This window comes from Oncorhynchus nerka, linkage group LG15 (genome assembly GCF_034236695.1).
Source record: "Oncorhynchus nerka isolate Pitt River linkage group LG15, Oner_Uvic_2.0, whole genome shotgun sequence".
Classification (NCBI taxonomy): domain Eukaryota; kingdom Metazoa; phylum Chordata; class Actinopteri; order Salmoniformes; family Salmonidae; genus Oncorhynchus; species Oncorhynchus nerka.
In genome coordinates this window covers 60,772,061-60,788,757 of record NC_088410.1, presented here as the reverse complement: position 1 = coordinate 60,788,757, position 16,697 = coordinate 60,772,061, and the positions used below count along the sequence as shown (strand labels likewise).

General features: G+C 41.8%; 1 protein-coding gene across 1 annotated transcript in view; it reads left to right on the top strand.

Moving 5' to 3' along the window:
• dnai1.2 (dynein, axonemal, intermediate chain 1, paralog 2) overlaps positions 1–16,697 on the top strand; it is a 34,098-nt gene that overhangs the window by 5,269 nt on the left and 12,132 nt on the right. Inside the window, exons 6-18 of the mRNA XM_029682972.2 lie at positions 104–150; positions 317–472; positions 596–655; positions 766–891; positions 1,061–1,145; positions 1,242–1,359; positions 1,533–1,576; positions 1,657–1,904; positions 2,076–2,165; positions 4,423–4,510; positions 4,603–4,682; positions 8,181–8,329; positions 15,171–15,270. Of these exons, the coding sequence (XP_029538832.1) occupies positions 104–150; positions 317–472; positions 596–655; positions 766–891; positions 1,061–1,145; positions 1,242–1,359; positions 1,533–1,576; positions 1,657–1,904; positions 2,076–2,165; positions 4,423–4,510; positions 4,603–4,682; positions 8,181–8,329; positions 15,171–15,270 (1,391 nt within the window). The remainder of the gene's footprint in view (positions 1–103; positions 151–316; positions 473–595; positions 656–765; positions 892–1,060; positions 1,146–1,241; positions 1,360–1,532; positions 1,577–1,656; positions 1,905–2,075; positions 2,166–4,422; positions 4,511–4,602; positions 4,683–8,180; positions 8,330–15,170; positions 15,271–16,697) is intronic.

Here is a 16,697-nt window from a genome sequence, read left to right as displayed (position 1 = left end):
CAGGGCTTCTGGAATTTTTGTGTGATCAAATATGCTGCCTTTTACAAGAGCAAACGTTTGAAATAACTTTGATGGTAACATGAGATGTTGATTATTATTCCAGAAAAAGCCACAGTTGAGACCGCTGTAGCTGAAAAGCCTGAGACTCCGGTAGGAAAGCACATAAGTTATTAACATACCAAGAAGTTTGTGAAATAGCCTACATTCAGTCATTTGAGTGACTCTTAAGTGACTTCCAATCAACGCATGCCAAACCCACACAAGATTCGGAGACAAGATAGTGAAAAGTGTTCTCTGGTTCTTTCTTCTGGCTCAGGCTGCAGGTGGGGAGGATGCAGGGGATGTGGAGGAGGGCGGGGGAGAGGAGAGAGCTGACAGTGTGGAGTCCAAGGCTGGCAAGACGGAGCAGAAAATCACCAACCAGTTCAACTTCAGTGAGAGGGCCTCCCAAACTCTCAACAACCCACTCAGGGTAGGTAGGTTAGGGCCAAGGCAGACCAAGTTGCAGGAAGCATACATTGCCTGTAATATTGTAGAAGGGCAAATCTGTATTGCGAAGATTGTCAAGACAATAATTCTCTGAACTCCTTCTCAGGAAAGGGGATGTCAGACAGAGCCCCCTCCTCGTGCAAACTTCTCAGCTACTGCCAATCAGGTGAGAAATACATCATTTTGAGTTTGATGATTCTCATTGTTTGCTGCTCCTCAACATGAACTTTATGAATGCTAGTGATACAACAGGGTAACCTCCTCCTCTTCCTGCAGTGGGAGATCTATGACGTGTATTTGGAGGTGCTGCAGAAGCAGGAGAAGAACAAGGAGAAGGCGAAAGCCGTCCCCAAGAAGGACGACGACAAAGGCAAGAAGAAGATGATGCTGGTGGAGACCCAGGTAAACCTCAAGTCAACAGCTATTCACTTTGACATGAAAAATAAACTATGACGTCAAGCCAATCAATTGGAGATAACACTTAGATAAATTGGGCCCTCAACAACACACAGACATTGTTGATCCCATTGAAGGTAGAGAACTGAAAACTTTCCCCCTGTTTCCCCCTCAGAGTGATGACATCACCAAAGTGGCCAAGGTGGCCAAGATCATCGAGCGGATGGTGAACCAAAACACGTTTGACGACATTGCACAAGGTAAGTCCTTCCTTCCGTGTTATTTTACCTTGATACAAAACCTCCTGATAGTCCCTGCATGGTGACATGATATGAGATGTCACTTCCCTCTTTTAGATTTTAAGTACTTTGAGGATGCTTCTGATGAGTACCGGGAGCAGGAGGGCACCCTTCTCCCCCTCTGGAAGTTTCAGTACGACAAAGCCAAGAGGCTGTCTGTCACTGCCCTCTGCTGGTCAGTCTTCTCACATTACAACAACAACGACAATGCGGCTTTACTATAAATGAAACACTTCTGATAGGTGTGTGGCTTATAGACAATAGTTGGACCACTGGGAAAACCTGAAATCTTCCTAATATTTTTGGGGAAATGCATGAAAGAATTATAGTTTCTCTGTTCCTCCACAGGAATGAAAGCTACAAAGATTTGTTTGCCGTCGGCCTTGGATCATGTAAGTACGCAAGGTATACCAAACCTGTACCATTTTTTACTTCTTTCTCTGAGCTATCTTGACCCCGCTCTTCCCCCCAGATGACTTCACCAAGCAGGGGCGGGGCATGCTGGTGTTCTACTCCCTGAAAAACTCCACTTTCCCTGAGTATATCTACCCCACGACGTCGGGCATCCTGTGCCTGGACATCCACAAGCACCTGCCCTACCTGGTGGCCGTGGGCTTCTACGACGGCTGCGTGGCCGTCTACAACCTCAAAGAAGAGACGCTGCAGCCCATCTATAAGAGCACCGCCAAGTCTGGCAAGCACACCGACCCTGTGTGGCAGGTTTGTGTTAGTTTGTGCATGTTCTGTATTTTGGATAACACTCACTGACGCATGATGTTCCAAGACTTTGCTTGTCTGTCTGGCTGTCTGTTTGTCTGCAAATCACTGTCTCGGATGTGTGTTTTTTTTGGGTCATTGTGCTAAATTATGTTTGTGGCATTTCTTTTTCAGGTAAAGTGGCAGAAGGACGACATGGACAACAATCACAACTTCTTCTCCGTGTCATCTGATGGCCGTGTGGTGTCATGGACTCTTGTCAAGGTGCTCGAGAAACACATTCACTTTCCTCAGTATGTGTGTTAATATATGCATGTCTGCTTGTGAGCATTTGTGCATATTTTGTATTAGGATCCCCATTAGCTGTTGCAAATGCAGCAGCTACTCTTCCACAAGACATGAAACATGACATAATACAGAACATTAATAGACAACAAGGTCAGAACCCACATAAAAAAAATATATATATATTACAAAAGGCACACGTAGCCTACATAAAAAAGGCACACGTAGCCTACATATAAATACATACACACAAACTCTCTAGGTCAAATAGGGGAGAGGCGTTGTGCCGTGAGGTGTTGCTTTATCTGTTTTTTAAAACCAGGTTTGCTGTGTATTTGAGCAATATGAGATGGAATGGAGTTCCATGCAATAATGGCTCTATATAATACTGTACGCTTTCTTGAATTTGTTCTGGATTTGGGGACTGTGAAAAGACCTCTGGTGACATGTCTGGTGGGATAAGTGTGCGTGTCAGAGCTGTGTGTAAGTTGTCTATGCAAATAATTTGGGATTTTCAACACATGAATGTTTCTTAGAAAAATAAGAGGTGATGCAGTCAGTCTCTCCTCAACTTTTAACCAAGAGAGACTGGCATGCATAGTATTTATATCAGCCCTCTGATTACAATGAAGAGCAAGACGTGCCTCTCTGTTCTGGGCCAGCTGCAGCTTTAAAAACATTAAATATGTGTTAATAAGTACAGTACGTGAATGTTCATGTGTGTGTGTACCAGTCAAACGTTTGGACACACCTACTCATTCAAGGGTTTTTCTTTTCTTTCTTTCTTTTCTTTATTTCTACGTTGTAGAATAATAGTGAAGACATCAAAACGATGAAATAACACATATGGAATCATGTAGTAACCCAAAAAGTGTTAAACAAATCCAAATATATTTTATATTCTTCAAAGTAGCCACCCTATGCTGAGCACTCGCTGGCTGCTTTTCCATCACTCTGCTGTCCAAATCATCCCAAACCATCTCAATTGGGTTGAGGTCGGGTGATTGTGAAGGCCAGGTCATCTTATGCAGCACTCCATCACTCTCCTTCTTGGTAAAATAGCCTGTACACAGCCTGCTGGAATGTTGGGTCATTGTCCTGTTGAAAAACAAATCATAGGCCCACTAAGCGCAAACCAGATGGGATGGCGTATTGCTGCAGAATGCTGTGGTAGACATGCTGGTTAAGTGTGCCTTGAATTCTAAATCAATCACAGACAGTGTCACCAGCAAAGCACCCCCACACCTCCATGCTTCATGGTTGGAACCACACATGCAGAGATCATCCATTCATCTACTCTGCGTCTCACAACAACATGGCGGTTGGAACCAAAAATCAGACCGAAGGACAGATTTCCAGAGGTCTAATGTCCATTGCTTGTGTTTCTTGGCCCAAGCAAGTCTCTTCTTCTTATCGGTGTTCTTTAGTAGTGTTTTTTTTCAGCAATTCGACCATGAAGGCCTGATTCACGCAGTCTCCTCTGAACAGTTGATGTTGAGATGTGCCTGTTACTTGAACTCTGTGAATCATTTATTTAGGCTGCAATTTCTGAGGTACGGTGAACTTTAAATGAACTTATCCTCTGCAGCAGAGGTAACTCTGGGTCTTCCTTTCCTGTGGCGGTCCTCATGGGAGCCAGTTTCACCATAGCGTTTGATGGTTTATACGACTGCACTTGAAGAAACGTTCAAAGTTCTTGACATTTTCCGGAGTGACTAACCTTCATGTCTTAAAGTAATTTTAGCTGTTCTTGCCATAATATGGACTTGGTCTTTTACCAAATAGGACTATCTTCTGTATACCACCCCTACCTTGTCACAACGAAACTGATTGGCTCAAACGCATTAAGAAGGAAAGAAATTACACAAATTAACTTTTTTAAGGCATACCTGTTCATTGAAATGCATTCCAGGTGACTACCTTATGAAGCTGGTTGAGAGAATGCCAATAGTGTGCAAAGCTGTCATCAAGGCAAAGGGTGGCTACTTTGAAGAATCTCAAATATAAAATATATTTAGATTTGTTTAACACTTTTTTGGGTTACTACATGATTCCATATGTGTTATTTCATAGTTCTGATGACTTCACTATTATTCTACAAAGTAGAAAAAAGAAAAAAGAAAGAAAAACCCTTGAATGAGTAGGTGTGTCCAAACTTTTGACTGGTAATGTAAGAGTATTTTTGTGTATTAATTTGTTCTCACAGTAGTTTTGATGTGGGTTTGAATGGTTGCAGAATGAACTGGTCTTCACAGACATCATCAAGCTGTCGTTGGCGGGAGCTGTGTCAGAAGGACCAGAAGGCGTGCAACTTCCCATCATGGGTAAGACCTGTCATCAACTGACGCATCATTTCAACACTGTTTGATACCTGTTAGGATCATTGAAATATTTGACAATGTTTGTCGTCCCACAGCTTGTGGAACATCCTTCGACTTCCACAAACAGATTGACTACCTCTTCCTGGTTGGCACGGAGGAGGGCAAGATTCACAAGGTGAGCAGACATGAAAACATGGTCCCCAGTCATGTATCCCCCACTGACTATTGCTGTGTTCAGCCACTCCAAAATGTTTACTTATTTTATGGCAACTTAATGAGATATGAATTGTCTTGGGTGTCCTGACCGTCTGCTTGTTGCTCGTCTGAGGAATCAAATGGAGTCTTGTTCTGTTGTGTTTGTAGTGTGGTGTGTGATATCCTGCTGGGCCACAGAAGCAATGCCGTCTCCTTGTCTCTCAGAGAGTGAGGAAGTTCTCTCATTAGCACTAGGCTTTGGGCTTGGCACAGCCTCTTTCCAGCGGGCTGTAAAGCACCACTCTGAAGTGGTGCTTTACCTCTATCTCCGCTCTCAACGGTGCAGCCCTACAACTTGTTTAGTGGTTTTTCGGGGGCTCAGAGGGAAGGCTTTTTCAAATGCTAAATTTAAGAAGCGCTAAATTTAAGAAGAGGAGTAGTCTCGGCGATTGGCTTTTTTTTTTTAAATGTTCGTACTTGTCAGAGATTTGTCAGTCTATGCTAGGATTGTTAGTCTAGGATAGGCTTGTCAGTCTAGGCTGGCGCTCTGGGAGGCCCTCTCACGCGGTGCTAAGCATTTAATGAGAGCCAAAATGAGGGCAGACCCTCCAAACCTCTCCCAGATTTGCTCATTAACAGCAGACAGCTGTAGTTTTTGGCTGGCGTCCATCCTCATTTGGCCTTCTCACACAAGTGTCTATCCAGCAGTGGTGCAAAGAGACACGCTACTGTGAAGTTCTGAACACACACACACTGAAGCAGAGTTCTACAGGATCTTTTTTTTTTCTCAATCTAGACGGGATGACGGATTCAATAAGGTTCCATCGCTCTCAGCTACAGCTTTGAGACAGATTGACTCAATCTCACACACACAGACAAACGCCTTTTAGAAGCCCCTTACAGAACTGCCACAGCCACGCAGAGCCTCAAGTGACAGGCAGCTCAGTCTACTCTCTCTAAAGGCTATGCTAATTGTGAGCCTTAGCCCTACTGTGTTAGCTAGCTAGCTCCCTGCAATGTTATGGTTCGGTAAGCGCATATGCTAATGAAGAGTTTTGGCTGATTGCGAGCTCGCTGTAGCAGTGTCATCAAAAGGCCCATTCTGATTTTCCAGATCTTCCTGACTGTGCAAGCTCATTAGTTTCTCTTCAGTGTTTCGTTGTTGTGGCGTTTTTGCAACATCGGGTGGGAGATAGTTTCATCACACACACGCACTGTGGTCTAAGTCACAGTAAACCTACAGTATTTAGTGTTTAATATGCCTACATTAAGGGTTTTTGAAAACTCTGTACATTACATTGTAATGAAGGCCTTTTATGTTGTACAACAGGGGTTCCCAAACGTTTTCTCTCAGGCCCCCCTTCCAGCATTGGGGAACATCCCGCCATGTTTATCTCTATGGGCATAAGCACTGTAAACAAATGTAGGTTTTAAAGCTTATTTCCTGCAATTCTACACATTTTGTCATGAGGTGCAGAGAATGTTCAGTTTCAAAGCTAATTTTCTTGCAATTCTATACATTTTGCCATGTGTATTCATGTGATATTTGAGTGACTGAAAACATTACAACAAAATCTATGGTCAAAAAAGCCTAGCCTAGCTAAAAAAACGTTAGCTTACATGGGCAAGTTGATCTGGACATTTCTGGCAAGTTGTAAATAGCTCTCTTAAGGTATGCAATGGCTGACATGGCAAGAGAATTATACTAGTGCATTCTACTATTACAACTTTCAAGAGTAAGTTGAAAGCCGTGCCCCGCCCCACAGTTTGGAAGATGCTAAGACGTTCATCAGGCTCATGATCGTGTGCTCTATATCAGGATACAATTGAGAGAAAAGATCATAGGTGGCACAGGAGTTTCAAGGTTGGGGAAACTATCTTTTCACCCCTCCCCCAAAAAAATCACCTTTAAGATAAAACATGCATCTATAGATGCATCCCATTTGCAGACTAATGTAAAATAGCCTACTATTTCAAATGTGATGAGAAGATTGAATAGTCATACATTAGGATTTTAATATAACTCAATATTTGCTAAATAATTAGGTTCTGAACAATGCTTTTTTTCTCCTTTGCACAGATTCAGAGCTCAGCCCTAGCTAAGGATTTTTTTTGGGGGGGGGGTGGGTCGGAATAGATTTTTTCATTTTAGAAACACATTTCATGCAATTCTACGAACACTTTACATGACTGCCGACATATTAGCAGAATCCTAATCTTTAACAAAAATGACAGGGTAGCCTGCTCTGCTGACAAACTGACAGCAATAAAAACAACCTTGTCTTGAATGCAACCATCTAATCTAGGCCTATGAAAAGGTGAGACACATATTGTACAATATGACGTCCATCTAGCCTGGAGGAGGAAATGATATTATCCTAAAATGACTTTCCAGTGGCACTGACTCACACAACGAATGATTAAGACAGGGAATATGTTCTCCACTAGTGCTAATACGATGGGCAATAATGTTTCGTTCAATTTAAGAATTGAGAATTTTTGTAACTAAAGACAGATTATAGTTTTTACTCTCTTTTCTCTTTAGTGTTTGTCCCACAATTGTATTTTGAAATATTGCGATATAGCCCTAGGACTATTTTAGATGCGTTTCACTGACAGCCGCACTCAATAAACAGCTATGTTCTTGTGATTTAAAACATTCCACAGCTATTTCTTAAAATAAGCTAATGACCCTCTGTGGATAAATCATGCTCTCTGGTTTAGTCATTTGAATGATTTAAAAAAGTTATTTATATCATTTATATTATTATTTTATTTATTTCTTCATAGATATGATTAATTATAGCTAGCTCCTTGTCTCCTCCTTGTTAGCTCTAGCTAGCTCCTTGTCGGTGACATTTTTGATTCATGCAAACTCGCACAAATACACACCCACACACACAGCTATGCGTGTGATATCAGTTCCAATCTGTCACCTCTTGTTGGAAAACAGCCACCTCCGGAAGCTCTTGGGGCAAATGTAATATCTCTGCTGTGATTTATTCACTACATATCCCCTTATATAAAAACCCCACTGGGCACCGACATCGGTTCAACATCTATTTTTATTTACATTTGGTTGAGTTGTCAAACGAAATCAACAAAACATGTCACCATGACATTGGATTTAGTTGTTTTTTTAAAAGAAATTCCCTTACGTTGGTGACTTTTTGCAAATCCAAACCTCCTAATAATGAATTTCTTTGTTGAAATGACGTGGAAACAACGTTGATTCAACCAGTTTTGGCCAGTGGGGGACATACCATTTAGGCCTGGGCATTTTGATTTATCTCTTTCATTTAACTCTTGACACTTTCTCTGTGCTTTCACTCCTATCATTCTGTCACCGTGCAAATGATGTAGCTTGCAATAATAGTAGAGAGCAAGTTTGGTTCACAGCTACAGTACATTGTCTATCTGGAGTGGTTTATGGGTGAATGTGAGGACTGACTCCATATTATTGCTGTGTCATTTCCAGTGCTCCAAGGCTTATTCCAGCCAGTTCCTGGAGACCTACAATGCCCATAACATGGCAGTGGACGCAGTTAAGTGGAACCACTTCCACACCAAGGTCTTTATATCCTGCAGCTCTGATTGGACCGTCAAGATCTGGGACCACACCATCAAGTAAGTCTACTCACCATCACACGATTGTGCCCGCCCACCATCAAGTAAGTCTACTCACCATCACTCGATTGTGCCCGCCCACCATCAAGTAAGTCTACTCACCATCACACTTATTGTGCCCGCCCACCATCAAGTAAGTCTACTCACCATCACACGATTGTGCCCGCCCACCATCAAGTAAGTCTACTCACCATCACACTATTGTGCCCGCCCACCATCAAGTAAGTCTACTCACCATCACACTATTGTGCCCGCCCACCATCAAGTAAGTCTACTCACCATCACACTATTGTGCCCACCCACCATCAAGTAAGTCTACTCACCATCACACTATTGTGACCCGAATCAAACTATGCTGTCTCTGATATTTATTTTCACATTGACCACCTTAGATTAGAGGAGTAGCTAAATTCAAAAAGGTCTCGCTGTTCCAAATCTATGTCAGGCTATAATTCTGGTTTTAAAATGGCACCTCAAAAACATCCATTTGAACCCTGGGGGCTCTATTTTTGTCTGCCACAAAGATAGTTTCCAATTTTATGATGTAAAAACTGGCGGTCTGGCATTTTCCAGCTCCAACGTCAGGTTCGGCAGTTTACCTGTCTAACAATCAGCTAAGCAGAACATTGCGCTGAAGTGGGAGGGGTGGCAATATCTGAGGCCTGTTCTTAAAAACAAGCACAAAATAGAAAATGTCATAATGCGCTAATTAGAAGTTTTAAGACCCACATAAAGCAGGTCTTAAAGGTAACGCATGGATTTTGAGAGCGGATGCGCAGCCTAGCCAGCCATGACGTGCAGTGCACATTGTGATTCTCGTTCTTATAAACATTAAAACTATTGGTTTCCCCCCATTTCGTTTCATTTGATTAAAAAACAAGCATAGCCTACCCTCCCCTTAATCAAGGGTGGTTTAGCAGCATCACATAGGTTTGTCTTTGTATCCTGGCCATGAGCCAAAAGTACTATATGAATAAAGGGGTTTTAAATGGTCTACTGAGTGCTTTGAAATATTTTGGAGGTTTATGCCCTCATGCTTTTTCATTATTCACAATTCACATACCTGCATTTCACTTGTTCAAGTAGCCATCCATCCCCATTTTCAAAGAGCGCCCCTCGCTCGATTACCAATGACACGCACTTCCAAACTATTCAGTCCTCCGGTAATGCCATATCAATTGGCAATTTTTTTGAGAATCAGTCTCGCACGTAGGCAACGATACAATTGACAGGAGCCTCGTATTTTGTAGACATGCAAATGTTATACATAAAGACATTTAGGCCTACTTGTGCACACAGTGCCATGGAATGAGAAAAGCGATTTATGACATCATGCTTCTGACCCGATCCTATTTAGAAATATTGTTGTTGGTTTAAAAAACAGATTGATTGTTTTTCGTTGAATTGGATTAAAAACCAAACATATTAGAAAGAATCACCTTCCATGGGTTTATGGCGAGAACGTACTGTACATGGCTCAAATGCAATATTGTCTGCTATTTCTGGAGATGTGCAAATGTGGTCTGTAAGATTGTTCCATGATGTTTATAAAACATTACATTTGCGAGCAGTATAACGGTGAGTGGACATCCCCCCCTTTCTCTTTATATTGGATCTTCATCCAGCTCCTGTCAAAAGTTTGGATGTATGTAAAACCCTCAATAGTCTAAGTTGCCTTGTCTCTATTATATACCCACATGGAGCAATTATGGTTCCTGGAACTGTATTTAGACTTAGCCTATTTTAAAACAAGTTGTTGTTTTGTTTTTATAAGAATTTGATTAGAATGATGCACAGTATTTTCAGGCCTTATCAATAGCATGTCCAGACTGTATTTACAGTTTGCCTAGCACATATATCAGTGTACAGTAAATGCTATAGCCTATGTTTAACAAATCAAAAATACATTTTCACATGCGCCGAATACAGCAGGTGTAGACCTTACCGTGAAATGCTTGCTTACAAGCCCTTAACCAACAATGCAGATTTTTTTATTTTAAGTACGAAAATATTTACCCAAAAGTTAATAAAAAACAAAAGTAAGTAACACAAAAGAATAACAGTAACGAGGCTATATACAGGGGGTACATGTACCGAGGCAATGTGTGGGGGTACAGGTTACTCGAGGTAATTGAGGTAGTACAGTATGTACTGTAGGTAGAGGTAAAGTGACTAGGGTTTCTGGGATAATGGTGTTGATGTGAGTCATGACCAGCCTTTCAAAACACTTCATGGCTACAGACGTGAGTGCTATGGGTCGGTAGTCATTTAGGCAGGTTACCATAGGGACATGGTGGTCTTCTTAAAACATGTTGGTATTACAGACTCGGACAGGGAGAGGTTGAAAATGTTAGTGAAAACACTTGCCAGTTGGTCAGCGCATGCTCTCAGTACACGTCCTGGTAATCCGTCTGGCCCTGCGGCCTTGTGAATGTTGACCTGTTTAAAGGTCTTACTCACATCGGCTGCGGAGAGCGTGATCACACAGTCGTCCGGAACAGCTGGTGCTCTCATGCATGTTTCAGTGTAATTTGCCTCGAAACGAACATAGAAGTAATTTAGCTCGTCTGGCAGGTTCATGTTACTGGGCAGCTCTCGGCTGCGCTTCCCTTTGTAGTCTGTAATGGTTTACAAGCCCTGCCACATCCGATGAGCGTCAGAGCCGGTGTAGTACGATTCGATCTTAGTCCTGTATTGACGCTTTGCCTGTTTGATGGTTTGTGGGAGGACAAAGCGGGATTTCTTATAAGCTTTCGGGTTAGAGTCCCGCTCCTTGAAACCGGTAGCTCTAACCTTTAGCTCAGTGCGGATGTTGCCTGTAATCCATGGCTTCTATTTGGGGTATGTACGTACGGTCACTGTGGGGACGACGTCATCGATGCACTTATTGATGAAGCCAATGACATGGTGTACTCCTCAATGCCATCGGAAGAATCCCGGAACATCTTCCAGTCTGTGCAAGCATAACAGTCCTGTAGCATAGCATCTGCTTCATCTGACCATTTTTTAAATTACCAAGTCACTGGTGTTCCAGCCCTAATTTTTGCTTGTAAGCAGAAATCAGGAGGATAGAATTATGGTCAGATTTGCCAAATGGAGGGTGAGGGAGAGCTTTGTACGCATCTCTGTGAGTGGAGTAGAGGTGGTCTATAGTTTTGTTTCCCTCTGATTGCACACTTAACATGCTGATAGAAATTTGGTAAAACGGATTTAAGTTTCCCTGCATTAAAGTCCCCGGCCACTAGGAGTGCTGCCTCTGGATGAGCTTTTTCATGTTTGCTTATGGCGGAATACAGCTCATTGAGTGTGTCCTCACTGCCAGCATCGGTCTGTGGTGGTATGTAGACAGCTGTGAAAAATACTGATGAAATCTCTCTAGGTAGATAGTGTGGTCTACAGCTTATCATGGGATACTCTACCTCAGGCGAGCAAAACCTAGAGACTTCCTTGGATATCGTGCACCAGCTGTTGTTTACAAATATACAAAGTCTGCCCCCCTTGTCTTACCAGACGCCGCTGTTCTATCCTGCTGATAAAGCGTATAACCAGCCAGCTGTATGTTGATAATGTCGTCGTTTAGCCACGACTCCGTGAAGCATAAGATATTACCGTTTTTAATGTCCTGTTGGTAGTTTAATTTTCCTCGTAGGTCGTCTAATGTAATTTTCCAATGATTGCATGTTAGCTAGTAGAACAGAAGTCAGTGTGGGTTTATTCGATTGCATATGAAATCTCTTCACACAAATAACAGGGATTTGGGCCTGTTTCCGGGAAAGCAGTATGTCCTTAGGAGCGCGTAAAACATCAGCCATCTTCTTACGGCACCATGAGCCAATCAGTTGTGTTGTGACACGGTAGGGGTGGAATAGCCCTATTTTGTAAAAAAACAAGTCCATATTATGGCAAGAACAGCTCAAATAAGCAAAGAGAAACGACAGTCCATCATTTCTGTAAGGCATGAAGGTCAGTCAATCTGGAAAATGTCAAGAACTTTGAAAGTTTCTTCAAGTGCAGTCGCAAAAACCATCAAGGACTATGATGAAACTGGCTCTTATGAGGACTGCCACAGGAAAGGAAGACCCATTATTACCTCTGCTGCAGAGGATAAGTTCATTAGAGTTAACCGCACCTCAGAAATTGCAGCCCAAATAAGTTCTTCACAGAGTTCAAGTAACAGACACATCTCAACATCAACTGTTCAGAGGAGATTTGGTGAATCAGGCCTTGATGGTCGAATTGCTGCAAAGAAACCACTACTAAAGGAAGAGACTTGCTTGGGCCAAGAAACAGCAATGGACATTAGACCGGTGGACATCTGTCCTTTCCAAATTTGAGATTTTTGGTTCCAAAAATCTTTGTCTTTGTGAAACACAGAGTAGGTGAACAGATGATCTCTGCATGTGTGGTTCCCTCCGTGAAGCATGGAGGTGGAGGTGTGATGGTGTGGGGGTGCTTTGCTGGTGACACTGTCAGTGATTTATTTAGAGGCACACTTAACCAGCATGGCTATCACAGAATTGTGCAGCAATACGCCATAACTGCCTGGTTTGTGCTTAGTGAGACTATCCTTTGTTTTTCAACAGGACATTGACCCAAAACACACCAGGTTGTGTAAGGGCTATTTGTCCAAGGAGAGTGATAGAGTGCTGCTTCAGATGGCCTGGCCTCCACAGTCACCCGACCTCAACCCAATTTAGATGGTTTGGGATGAGTTGGACCGCAGAGTGAAGGAAAAGCAGCCAACAAGTGCTCAGCATATGTGGGAACTCCTTCAAGACTGTTGGAAAAGCATTCCAGGTGAAGCTGATTGAGAGAATGCCAAGATTGTGCAAAGCTGCCATCAAGGCAAAGGGTGGCTACTTTGAAGAATCTCAAATATAAAATATATTTTGATTTGTTTAACACTTTCTTTGTTACAACATGATTCCACATGTGTTATTTCATGGTGTTGATGTCTTCACTATTATTCTACAATGTAGCAAATAGTAAACATAAAGAAAAACCTTTGAATGAATAGTTGTGTCCAAACTTTTGACTGGTACTGTATTTATACTGTATATTGTTTCCTGATCTTTGTTATATCCCTCATATATAGGACAGACATTTCAGAAGAAACTTCCTTTAGATTTTTTGGGGGGGACTATCTGTTGTTCCATGCAGTGAATCTGTTATTTCATGCATTTGTATGGGCTAATAGCAGTAATGCCAAATAACATTTTTCATAAAATAATTGTTTTATGTATTTTTTTGATACTTCAAGGGGTCTTAAAATTCTAAATCAAATAGCAAAATGATCATTGGTATGACCTTCTTAAAACAGAATACTTTTTCAGAAATTGATTCTACATTGTTTAGGGAGCATGGTGAAGGAGCCACTTATTTAGTTCAGCAGTAGTTGAACAGTAGTCCCTCTGCACACTTAAATGGTCATTCGAATAAGATCGTGTGGATTGATTAGGTCGGAACTACTTTTTCCTGTTGATACAAGCCCTTGTAACTCCATCTATCTTACTGGGCTGTGAGTGATGAGTCATGCGTCTCAGATCAGATCTAGCCTGAGTCACAAAATGTCAGAAGTAGTGTTACAGATTTCTCTGCAGGTTACAGAAATCAGGACTTCAGCCTGGCAGCCTGTGATAAACTAATAATATCATTCAGCTTACCCCGCACTCTCTTGACATCCTAGCTTCTTTCAGTAGCTTCATGTGCTATCTGTCTGTTTATACACATAGAATAACTATCTCTCTAGTCTATGGACTGGCTGCACCACTTTTTGATTGACAAAATACAAGCATTTGGCTGCACCTGCAAATCTGTGTATTCGACCAATAAACGTTGATTTCTAGCCTACTTTGTATCTTAGTTAACAGAAACTATTTAGAGTAAATGTGTTCTTTAACTGCTTGATACCACTTTGGAATCAGTGTGACCCAATCTGTTTTGTTCTCATTTAATGAAAAATCACTCCAAAGTTATTTTGGATTGATTTTTAAAACCAGGCAAGTCATTTAAGAACACATTTTTATTTTGAATGATGGACTAACGGGGAACAGTGGGTTAACTGCCTTGTTCAGTGGCAGATTTTTTTACCTTGTCAGTTCGGGGATTTGATCCAGCAACCTTTTGATTAGTGGCCCAACACTCTAACCACTAGGCTATCTGCCGATATGGCATTGACTAGGTTCTATTTGCCATATGTCTTTAGCGCTACTTATCTGCCTGCCTGCACCTCAAAAGACTGAGGACAAACATTTCAAACCATTGTATTGTTCCTACAGTTCACCAAACAGTCTCACCACTGGGAGCAATAACAGTCACTGTTCATGTCTCCTTCCTTTTCTTTGGAAAGAATGGAATATAAGATACTGCAGTTCACGCACTTTCAAACTTATCATCCTGGATCCCATTCCCCGCTCTGCCTCATCTCTCTAGACCCTGAAGACCTCACTGGAGCAAATAACATGCATTATAATACACTGACAGGGAGGAGAGGGATATCTTTGGTGGGATAAGAGGAGGGCGCAGACCCAATGGAGTCTATGTAGCCTGAAGAGGTGCTATTGATTTTTATTTTCGAGCCCTCTCTCTCTCTTTCTTTTTTTTCTCTCGGGAAGAGTAATGTCTGTCTTCGTCTTTTTCACTCTTTACTCTCTAACTTTTTACTTGTACTTATGATGAACTTATGAAGTAATGTGACCTGCTCTTACAAAAGTTTAGAGAATGTGTCTATGATGTATTGTTTTCTGCTATCTTTAAGGTAAATAATGTAATCTAGATTTTATAGTATTGGTATTTGTATCCATTACGGAGTCCTTATACTTCAGTGTCCATGTCTCTGTAGGACCCCAATGTTCACCTTTGACCTGAACGCCTCTGTGGGAGATGTGGCATGGTCTCCTTACTCCTCCACTGTCTTCGCTGCAGTCACCACTGATGGGAAGGTATGTAACCAATTAGAGGCAAAGAGACCAAGGCATTTGCTTTATCTTGGCCAGGTCGCAATTGTAAATGAGAACTTGTTCTCAACTTGCTTACCTGGTTAAATAAAGGTGAAATAAAATTTTTAAAAAAATGTCCTCTCACTCAAAAGTTGTTTTTATGAAACTCCATCAAGGCCAATGTAGTCAAAACGTTGTTAACTAACAAAAGCTTAAATCACTTTTTTGAGGAGCAGCAAACGGTGAATGGACATAAATGTCTGTCTGTCTATCTTAATTTCTTCAGAAAAATATGTTTGACACAATGACTCTTATGACTCTGCCGCCCGCTTATATGGGGCGGCAGAGTAGCCTAGTGGTTAGAGCGTTGGACTAGTAACCTGAAGGTTGCAAGTTCAAACCCCCGAGCTTACAAGGTACAAATCTGTCGTTCTGCCCCTGAACAGGCAGTTAACCCACTGTTCCTAGGCTGTCATTGAAAATAAGAATTTGTTCTTAACTGACTTGCCTGGTTAAATAAAGGTAAAATAAAAATGGCTAAGAGGTAACAAACAACTTATATTACAAGGGTATCCCTTGCTGAAGACATGGTCTGCATCAGAAAGAAATCAATAAGCATTGCCAATGCAGGTTTGATTGAGTCTGTCCCAGAGTCATTTGTACTACAGCACTCTCCAAGTATTTTGTTCTGTTTATCTCGGTGTCTGTTGTTAGCGCGCCAGCCAGCTGTTGTCATTGGTCTACTGACGTGATTGGTCTTCAGTGGCTTGGCCGGTCCATTGATGCGGGAGTAGCTGTGGAGGTTGTCATCTCTCTGGCCTGCCTGGGAGTTCATCACATTCTCCTGTCTCTCTCTCTCTCTCTCTCTCTCTCTCTCTCTCTGTCTCTCTTTCTATTTTGCCTGTCATGTTAAATTAAGGAAATTAGTGCCGATGAACAATGTGACGATGCGCTATGAACCATCTGCTCTGTCACTTTGTCTGCAAACAGACAGATTAGAAAACTCTGCGGTGTGCATGGTGTCTGATATGGCTGAAAACGGAGTCCTGTACTCCAGGGGTTTGGGCCTCCCCAGTCCCCCACAGACAGGGAATGATATGGTTCACTGATAAAGACAGTCAAAAGGATGCAATAGCCTACATACAAAATCTGGGCTAATTCACAAAACATGTATCCAGAAAATACTAAACACAAACACAATAGTAGCCTCAATAATGGCAAATAATTACTGAAATCCAGTTACCTCAACATTTGATGGATAAATAGTTACTGTAGAAATGGAAAAGGCCACATTCACGTAACCAAAGAGATACCTTCCATTAACACTATACCTTTATCTCATTCTCAGCCATGTCAAATGAAATACACTGACAGCCATAACAACACAATTATTATTGAAAGGAATTACACTCATTTATATTCCCTAGATT